General features: G+C 40.5%; 1 protein-coding gene across 8 annotated transcripts in view; it reads left to right on the forward strand.

The window, feature by feature from the left end:
* The window catches only part of synrg (synergin, gamma), a 49,598-nt gene that overhangs the window by 16,371 nt on the left and 22,538 nt on the right, over window positions 1–10,689 (forward strand). For 3 of the 8 annotated variants that reach the window (XM_049575697.1, XM_049575699.1, XM_049575700.1), the window contains 6 exons: window positions 1,823–1,900; window positions 2,016–2,212; window positions 5,108–5,353; window positions 5,438–5,577; window positions 8,203–8,327; window positions 10,343–10,405. In XM_049575697.1, coding sequence (XP_049431654.1) covers window positions 1,823–1,900; window positions 2,016–2,212; window positions 5,108–5,353; window positions 5,438–5,577; window positions 8,203–8,327; window positions 10,343–10,405 — 849 coding nt within the window. Of the gene's footprint in view, window positions 1–262; window positions 542–1,819; window positions 1,901–2,015; window positions 2,213–5,107; window positions 5,354–5,437; window positions 5,578–8,202; window positions 8,328–10,342; window positions 10,406–10,689 lie in introns of all 8 variants that reach the window. The other 5 variants (XM_049575693.1, XM_049575695.1, XM_049575696.1 and 2 more) reach the window with 3 other exon arrangements.

Here is a 10,689-nt window from a genome sequence, read left to right on the forward strand (position 1 = left end):
CCTCTGAGCCGAATGTCCAAATTTTTCATTGGTGCCACTTTTCTCCCATTAACTTGGGGTGGTTCTTTGGTAAATAAGAACCAACTAAATTTTACTGTGAAGCACCGAAAAATTAGCCACAATGCTGAGTAAATATCCCCCTAATTCCCCCTATAGCAACAAGTCTAACTGTCAATTTGGCTTCAGAGAAATGAGAAACTTAAACTGCTGTGTATAGCCAGTGTGCTTTATCAAGAAATCTGTTCCTCATTCACCCCTCTAGGCCCGTCCCTGGAAGAGAAGCTATTCTCCTCATGCGATCTCACTGCTGATAAGATGGCTCAGGTTAGCTTTAAATCCAAGCAGAGTTTGGCTGAAATTGCTCCTAGAACTAAAGTTTCAGCCCAGTATCACTCCAGCACTAGAGCGAGAAACTGGGCTGTTGCCCCTGAGGACTTGAGTTCTGTCTTCGTCACAGAAAAGCGACCTGAGGTCCCTGTTTCAGCGCCCAGCGTCCCCCCATCAGCTGCTGAGTCAACTCCTCAAACCAGTAGTGACAGTGGTGAGAGAAGTGCCTGTTTATTAGACTTCATAGCTTCTTCTTCTTCTTCTTCTTCTTCTTCTTCTTCTTCTTCTTCTTCTCTCTCTCTTGCTTTGCTGCACACAATCAAGGCAGTGGTTTTCTTTCTGTCCTGGGGAAATATTTTCACACTTTCTTACCCTGACAATAATTCTTTACCTTTTGCAGCATCTTAATATTTCTGTCTCTTTGGGTCTTTGGTTTATACCAGATTCTTGACATGTCATCATACTACTGTAGCCTAGGTGTGGTGTTAAATGAAACCCTGCTGACATTTTGTTCACCTCTAAGATTATTATGGAGTGGTGGTTTCTTTGAGGTATCCTCCCCAGTGTCTTTACATCTTCTCCTAAGCTAAGTCTCTGCTCTTATGTCTGCCCTCTTTATACGTCTGCCACTTCAGGCCAAATCTCATTAGAGAGGCCTTCTTGTGTTGGTTTTCTCTGCACACATTGTGGAAATCGACTGCTGAGGTCCTGAGGTGATACCTGTTGACTCAATAAGCTGCCGCCTGCTCCCTCGCTGTGTAACACCCTCTCAGAGAACGACCTCTGGCGCATGCTGACTGCTTTGGTTTAACAGGGATGCGCATGGATTGGCAGGTGCCACTGGGGCTCAAACATAATCCAAGGCTGATTGTGCATGCCACTTGGCTACTCCTTTGTGCTGTTATTTGTTTGTCTGTGTCCATGTCCTCTTTGTCATCGAGGGAAATATAGAGGCTCATCATGGAGACCAGGGAGATTTGTAATAAGATTCATTTAACTGCCCAAGACTGATGGGAGTATTATTTGCAACGTGGCTGCCTGAGTAAACAGATGCCTTGCAGACTCAAAAGGATGCCTTGTTAGGTACTGGAAACGAGCCATAGCTTTTTTAAGAAAATGTTTGTTAATCTATTTGCAGGAAAAAAACATTTTTATTTAGGTCAATGTCAGCAGTTAAATTAGATTTTTAGTTATTTTTTCTTACAAGGCAGTCTCCTCCCTTCCCCTCCCTGAAGCTAGAAACAGCTCACAGACTGATTTATAGATGTCTGACGTGACAGGACACTTGTGATTCAGTGCAGGAGAGCATTACATCTGCACCGAGCCTTCCAGACATCAGGTGTATGATTTTGTTGAGTTCGATACAAGCAGGGCTCAGCTGCCAAGAGGCTTGGCAAATCGTATGGCTGGGCAAGGCTTTTGCTATAACAACTAACTGTGTGTCTGTGTTTGTGTGTTTGTGTGTGTGTGTGTGTGTGTCTGCTTGTGACAGCAGGTGTTGGCGTGTACCCACAACAAGAGCACATCCAGCCCATGCTGCCAGCGTGGATTTACAATGACAGCCTCGTCCCAGGTAAACATTTACACATGAATATGTCCAGTGTAATGAATCAGATATTCATAATTGACATTACACTGTTTTAGAAAAAGAAATAAAACTTGTTTCCTGTCAATTTTTCTTTCTTTAGAAATGTTCAAGAAGGTTCTTGAATTCACCATGACTCCGGCAGGGATAGACACAGCCAAGCTCTACCCAATACTAATGTCATCGGGTCTTCCAAGGGAAGCACTGGGGCAAATCTGGGCGTCAGCCAACCGCACAACACCTGGCATGCTGACCAAGGAGGAGCTCTACACTGTACTTGCACTAATTGGTGTGGCGCAGGTAAACACAGGAGTCACGACAAATTATCCCCTTAGAACGTCTTTACTAATCATCCCCCGTGGCTTTCGCAGATCCTCGCCATAAACTCCACACTGAAATTAGACAGGCTTAGCTAGAAATGGGGAGAAAGAGGCAACACTGTGAATCAGCCCAGGGCTTGTGAAGCATTGTAAGCCAAATATATGGCTGAGTCCCCATCAGCCGAGTTTGGCAGGAGGCTTCTTATCATCCTTAGCCTGGGCCTGTCACCACCACCCCTGGGAGGATGCAAATCTGTAGGCAGCTCACGAAACACTGCATGCCACCGCTTCCATGCAAGGAATAATAAGACACCTTTGGTGATGTAAATCTTCAAGAGCTTTAAAACACAAACAAGGTGCATTCTCTTGTGAGAGGAAAAGGTTTGAGTCTGCCAGTGACATCTGTTCGAAAGGAACTTGACTGTATTGAATGATTTATACGCAAACATTGTCTTTTTTATCTTGTTTCAGGGAATACATGATTGTATTGATATTTGATGTTGATATTTATAATTTTGACAAATTATGTGTATTTCTGAGCAGGTGTAAGGATGGAATCGGTAAACTTGAAAGTCTTAAGGTTTATAAAAAAAGTGATGTTTGCTTTCTCAAAAAGTTAGTTTTTCCATTTCTGTGTGCTTCATGACAAAATTTGACCAATGATTGATTCTTGCGTTTTTGGATTTCTGTATGGTCTTGGCAATAGCTAGGGCAACTAGTGTGTGTTTTGGTGTAAGTTCAACTTCAGGTCAATCACCTTTTATGCACAATAAGGGAGAGAGGGGACTGCTGCAACAAGTTTGAGGAAATTTTCAGAGTCATAAAGAGTGAAGGTAGTTGTCTGTGGTGCCCATGGTGCAATGCAAACATTTATCTGTGTTGGAGAGGCCCATTTTGTGCATTTTGTCTTGAGTGGTGGGTATTCTACAGCGAATCTTATACTAGATTAGTTGTAGATTTGTGCTCTTTTATTTTTGAATGTATAAATGCAGACCTTTGTCAAGAGGGCTGTCTTACAGAGGGGAGACTATTTTCCAGTGAGCACTTGGCAGGTATATGCTATCTGTATAGGTTATTAATTTATTTAAGTTAGAAAGCATTTTGGTGTTTGTAGAACATTTCAAGGTCTCATCTACAAGTCAGGATGGCTGTAGTGGATTATTCATTATTTTGATTTTATTTTTGAAGAAGCATGCGCACTAATAACTGATTTTAATTGTAGGTACTGGAGGAAATTGCCCCTCTCAGTAACTCTGGGTCAGGTCTTTAACTGAGATCAACGAATTTTTCTGAAATAGGTGGTTTGAAACCATTTAAAACTGCTACTGCTTTTTACTAATAGTGGGTTCAAAAATAATTGAGCTGAGATAACTTTACAGCTTGGCAGAGGTGTTAATGTCCAAATATTTGATTTTGTCATAGATGAACTACTAGTAGTGTGCCTCTTGGCCTGTGTGGTTGTAGGATTCCATGAAATGTCACAGATAGGAAGTTTGACTGATGAGGTCCAGTTTATGGTGTAATCCGAGTTATGAGAAGTTACTTATGAGATTGATTAACTTCCTGTGGGGATTTTTGTGGATCTTAAAGGTAAAGTAAGATATCATCTGCATATGAATTAATTTTGTGCTCTAAGTTTCCAGAGTGAATTTATTGTATTTCATATTTTTGTCTGATGGTACAAGCAATGAGTTAAATGAAAATGGCACAAAATAAAGTTTGAATCATTGTGATATAATCCTGTTAGTGGCGACAGTTGCCATGAGTGTTTTGATAAGTGTTTTTATCCAGGAAATAAACAACTCTCCAAGTCAAAGTCAAATTGTTGTAGAACATTGATAAGAAAGATCTAGTTTACTCAATCAAATGCTCTCTCTGCATCAAGTGTATGTATTATGATTTATTTTCCCAATGGGTCCATTATTGAGGTATTAGAGGAGAATGTATTTGTTTATGAATCAGAATGGATCCACCTCTTTGTTTATTTATAGATACCAGGTTATATTGTGAAGATTTTAAGAGTTGGAGTTATTTAGCGAATTGTAAAGGCTCATGTCCATCGTCAATCTGATTCTGTGACTTTTATTGCTCTTTTCCTGTGAATGAATGCTACGTTCATCCCATGAAAGGTTGGTTTCACAAAAAAGAAAAATGATAAAAGGCAAAAAAAAAAAAAAAAAAAAAAAAAAGAAACATAACTTAGTTACTCTTTGAGGTATGTGGGGCTGGAACGTAGTGTGTGGAAGTCTGAGTTTGTGAAACCGGGAGGCAGCAGGAAGAAAGAAAATGCAGGGATGTGTGTGCAGGTTTGAATACAATTATCTTCCAATTTTATTACCTTAAGTTCCTTTGCTTTTGATGAGCTCTCTGTGGCCAGCAATTTAATTGAAGCTTTTCTGCGTTGTGAATGTGATGGAAGATAATTTAGTATCTGAGTGAATTTTGAGCTGAGAGAGCATGACGGTTTGTAGTAGAGCCTCTGGGACATCAAAAGTGTTGTTTTCAGGTATGTCTGAGAAGATCAGATCACAGTGCATACTCTGGGTTTGAATGTCCAGAAGGGATTCTTTAATGTGCTCATTTTTGTTGGTCAGAATGTCCATTTGTTTAGTGAGGATTTCTACAATAGTTTGGAGGGATATGTATTCAATAAGGTTATGTGCAGTTTCTAAGCTAGACATGTTGCCAACAGATCAAGGTTATGGTTTAAGCATTGTAAAAAAAAAAAATACATATATAAATGTATTTTTAATAGTTTGTGTACAACAGTTTAGCTCATTGCATACACTTTTTGGTTTTAGTTCTTTCATTGGATTTGTTAACACTAAGAAAACATCACTTCTTACATCCTTTGCACCTGTTTCCTGTGTTTCAGAGTGGCCTCCCAGCAATGAATGTGGAAATCCTCAGTCAGTTCCCATCCCCACCAGTGCCCAACCTGCCGGCCCTGGCTATGGCCATGGCCCCTGTCATGCCCCAGCACCAGCAGCCCATGATGACCAAGCCCCCGGTTTCCATGGCCATGCCCACACCAGCACCACCAGTAATGGCCATGACACCTGCAGCACCGGCTCAAGCACCCACAAACGCTAACTTCATCGCCAGTTTCCCTCCTGCACAAGTAACAAAGCTGTGCCTTTAGTTCTGCATTATTCTTTAGTTGTTCATAATTCACATCTCACTCACTAACATGTTGTTTGCTCAGGGGACCAAAGCTGATGACGATGACTTCCAGGACTTCCAGGAGGCTCCGAAGGCAGGAGCAGGAGACCAGGCCTTCACTGAGTTCCAGGGGGAGTCAGGTGGAAGTTTCCCAACAACCATCGCACCACAGCACCAAAACAGGTAACAGCTGTGAGTGCAGTGGAGAGTATGCTGCAACAATTCATTATTCTTCATGCAAAATGCAGTTTTGATTCTAGCTTACATAATTAGCAATGCCTTCCAAAGCTAAAAGTTGAAGTTGGTGATTCTAACTATCTGATATGACCATAGTGCTGAGTTTACATTGCAGGAGGTATACATCTTCAGTTCTCCTCATTATTTCTGTCTCTTTTGGCACACTAACTGTTTTTCTGAAGAACAGATGTAAATGTTGTAGTGGTGAGGGTCTAATATTCAGCCCTCTTTGGTTATTTATAGCTGAGCTATTCTACATAATATTTGTGTCTTGCATCGTCTATCTGGGAAACCATACAGATACACTGTCTTAATATCTGGTAATAACTTCCCTAGAATAGCAATGAGTTCGGGTCATCTCTTAATGAATTCATTTCAGTGGACAGTAGATAAGCTCATTTCTTTATATTACTTCGCAAGCCCATATAGAGGGATCGTTCTTTCGTGGAGAGGAAGCTGAAAGGCAATTATCTGTTGAAAGACAAAGAGAAAGCAGAACTAAAGTATCTCACATCTAAGTGGCAAAGGTGTTTTAAATTCTGCCTATTTCTCCCCTGAAAACATACACTCCTGACTGTTTCAGCAATGTAAGAAGAATTCCCCACAGTCTGAGATCGCTGTCTAATTAAATGTGAAGTTGAAAAGCTCATGTTGGTGTGCCAGCTTGAACTGGCAGGCATAACTTACTGTCAGATGTGTTGCAGATAACGGCTTTAAGGAAACCAATATTCACTGAAAAGTGGTTTAATGATTTCACTTAATATTCGATTCTGTGTTGTCAGATCAGCTACTTTTACCATGGAAAGTAAGATTTTTGTACATGTTCACTTTGTTTATTTGTATCTCACAGTGGCATCAGAACATAACACAAATGGTATCATACTAATTCATTAGTTTGTGATACATTTATACAGAAAGAACATTCACTTGAAGGGGTAGTTCGACATTTCTGGGAATATACTTATTTGTTTTCTGGTGGTGAGTTAGATACCTCTCTCATATCTGTACAGCAAAAATGAAGCTGCCAGCACCAGCCAGTTACCTTAGCACACATACTGGAAACAGCTAGCCTGGCTATGTCCAGAAGTAACAAAATCGGCCTACATACACTTCTAAAGCTCACCAACCAGTGTATAACCTGTTTGATCAACTCATATAAAAAACCAAAGTGTAAAAATAATAATTTGTTGTTGTTTTGGCTGGGACCAGTAACTTCCTGGAGTCTCCAGTGTTTCCCTGGTAACATAACTGCCCAGTAAAATGGCATTTTTGTACAGATTAAACAAACAAGATATAACATGGTAATTAGTGATCTTTAGAGGTGCTGGTGGGTGGATTTGTTTTTAATACTTTCTTCCTGTTTCCAGCCTTTTGCCATCCAAACTAACCGTCTGTGGTTGGGTGGTATCAATTATCTCTTCTAACTCAGGACAAGAAAGCATATAGGCAGATTTACCAAAATGTCAAACTGTATCTTATTATGTTACTTTGATTTAAGGCAAGGTACAAGATCAGTAAAAAACTTCATGAGAAGGAGTTTGAATTTGAAAAACAAAAGCAAAATTGCAAGCACCACAGCAGAGCTGGGCTTTATTGGGCTGAATGTCATTTGGCACCATAACTTCAGAGAGGCCCAGATGTTAATAACAAACATTAACAGACTGCAGACCGAACAAGACATCCGTGAAAACTAACAGACATTTACAGTATGTGAAGCTAGACAAATAATGATGTGACCCGTATTTGTGGCAGTTCTTTTAATTGTGATTTTGATTTTTTTTTCTTGGGTTTGCTTGACTAAAACAAATACATAAAAGTAGAGCTGCAACCATCCATTGGGTGTCAGCTATTATATTAATTGCCAACTAATTAGGTAATCGTTTAATTGATTTGAGTAAGTTTTTAGGAAGAAAAAAATAAAAATCTTATTCCAGCCTCTTAAATGTGATTATTTTTGGGTGTTATTACTCCTACATTACTCCTTCTATGACAGTAAATTGAATATTTTTGGTTTATGGGCAAGACAAAACATTGAATTCTTACTTTTTTAGGCTTTTTGCCTTCATTAGACAAGACAGCTTTAGTGTGAAAGGGGGACAGAGAGAGAGGGGATGACATGCAGCAAAGGGCCGCAGGTTGGAATCGCACATGTGGCCGCTGCTGCAAAGACATAGCCTTTATACATGGTGCTCTACTGCATGAGCTACCAGGCATCCCCAAAAAAGACATCTGAGGATGTCATCCTACGCTTTGGGAAACACTCATTGACATTTTTCGCTATTGTTTGACATTTAATAGAAAAAAAAAAAACAACTAATTGATTAATCGAGAAAATAATCAATAGATTAACCAACAATGAAAATAATTGTTTTTTGCAGCCCTATAAGTGTCCTCAGCCTCCATCAGCATCCCTGTCACTATAATAGTACAATGCTGAATGAGAAGCCTTTAACAAACACTCACCAAACTTTTTGAGCCCAGGGCAAATGCTCAATCAGCTTATGGGGATTAAACTCTTCCATTGAACCTCACTCTTCCTGATGTCTGACTGTAGCTATTGTGTCCCTGCAGTGCGCCTGCCATGCTGACTCCAGTGTCTGGTTCCTCGTCCGTCTCCGTCACGTCCTCTGATAAGTACGCTGTCTTCAAGCAGCTGTCTGTGGATCAGCCTGCAGAGCCTACACCCCCTGCCACAGGTACCTTCTTTACCTCTCATAGGGAGTGTGTTAGGAACATCGTGTGCTCCCCATGGAATGCTCCAGCCACGTAAACTTGGGAAAGTTAAAGTGTAGGTTAGGGAGGGAAAAAATCTGATCTTCAGCTGTTTAAACCAACTTAGCAACACAATTAATGTCTCATCTCTCATATGGGTTTCTACATGTTTCACCATGACACAGTTGAGGTATAGTCCAACCACTTATTATCCTTTACCGTCCACCTTCATCTAGCATTTCTATACCTTTGTGGTGGCGATAGCTGTAGCCGGCAGCTCTGGTTGTCCGTCTGTCCGTCCATCTTCCTTTACCTTTGGAGGCACAGCCCGGAGTTTTTCGACTAACGGAAGTGCAGGGGCCTCGGCGATCGCTCACACCCTTCACTTCCGGCGGTGCCCCTAGGGAATCGCTGTGTTGTTTACAAATACTTATAGATAGATAGAAAACCAGCAGAGTTTAGCTATATATCACATTTTTCACGTCACTATATCACCGTGTAGACTAATCTGATGTTTGTTAAGTCTATAAACACAATGATTGAACAAACGTTACTATTTCTGTGTGCATGTTTTGTAATTAACATGGTTATTGTAGATTAGCTGGGCTAACGGTTAGCTGTTAACGTTAGCCGTTAGCGGTGTCTGTAATAACCATAGACTGTATAAAAATAGGGTAATAACTCAATAAACGGTCTGTGAATAAAATATTTTTTCCAGCGGATATCTTAGTTACAACATGATTGAGCTAGCAAAGCAGTTTTGTGTTGCTATGTGTGGTATTTATTCACAATTAATCACGATATCTAGAAAGCAGCAGTGGCTGCAGCTGACAGGGACAGTTAGCAAAGCTAACATCAGGACGTCATCTGTTAAAAGCCTCCCGTTGTCGGATAAGACATGAAACTACTCCAGTTAGCTCAATTATGTTGTAACTAAGACATCCGCTGGAAAAAATATTTTTTTTCCACATTGACGAGACGGTGTTTTGGGTGGAGCGGTCGCTATGGACGTGAAGCTTGCCGTTTCTGTAGGTACACAATTCCTGGGGACACCTGCACGTCTTTGCCACGCCCCCTCCATTGTGATTGGCTAAAGCGCAGCATTGTTCAAACTCAAAGCCCCGCCCTACCCCCCTCTCTAGTCGTCTTTCACACAGGGCTGCCGACAGATTCTACAATGTAAATTGCAGAATCTGTTTTGAGAGATTACTATGCCCTTGAATCTGTCTCTGTCTTCTGAGCGTGTAATCTCCAGAACACCTTGAAGGAATGTCTTCAAATTTGACACAAACGTCCACTTGGACTGAAGAATAACCTGGTTGGTGGTCCAGGGTCAAAAGTCAAGGTCAACATAACCTCACAAAACATGTTTTTGGCCATAACTCAAGAATTCCTGTGCTATTTTTGACAAAACTTCAAACAAATGTCTAATAGGATATAATGATGAAGTGATGACATTTTATATCCAAAAAGTCAAAGGTCAACTTTACTGTAACGCAGTAATATTCTGCATAAAACACTTTCCTGGCCTTCACTCGGTGTCATATCTCAGGACTGAATTGGTGACACTATTCTTGGGTGTCCACCTTGAAACTGTGCTGATTGCATAGATCTGTGTTGTGCTGTGACTGTCACAAATATAGATGTAACTTCTGAGAGAAACTTGACTGGTGCATGGAGGCATACCACTGCAGGGTGGTAATTTTGGTTCTTACTTCTAAAATAACACTGATTTCTAAACGTCCCCTGATGAAACTTTATGTGCTTAAATTGTAATGCAGAGGAAATTATTTTCAAAGCTACTGAAATGAGGGCACCTTTAGTGTTATGGAAATGTTTTCAAGTGAAATTGTTATAAAGTCAGTGGTCCTTGGACAAAAATAGAGAACCATAGCAACCATCGTTTATCATAGTAAACTGCATTAAGGCAACAACTGCTTACCTGTGTTGTATTTTCTGTTCATACTTTACCCATTCTTCTTTATTTGTTCTGATCCAGATATTGGAGACAAATACAGTGTGTTCAGACAACTTGAGCAACCTGCTGACAAGAAACCAGTCGGTAAGAAACTGACGTACTCTGTCTCACACATCCGAGTCTCTCTCTGTCTCTAAAAAACACACATATTGTCAAAGCTCTTGTTTTTTTAAAGGAATTTTAGGGTAATTCTGAGACAAATCCCTTTGGCCTTTTTGCAAAATACAGAGAGGACCTATTGGGCTCTGAGATGGTCCCTAGTGTGAGGTTCCCTCTAATTTAACATTGTATTAGAACTTTGGTGTACCTCCTTATATGTGTACACATTATTGGCCAATGAAGGGGATTCTGATTGTGGTGATTCTGAT

Source organism: Epinephelus fuscoguttatus, linkage group LG5 (genome assembly GCF_011397635.1).
Source record: "Epinephelus fuscoguttatus linkage group LG5, E.fuscoguttatus.final_Chr_v1".
Classification (NCBI taxonomy): Eukaryota; Metazoa; Chordata; class Actinopteri; order Perciformes; family Serranidae; genus Epinephelus; species Epinephelus fuscoguttatus.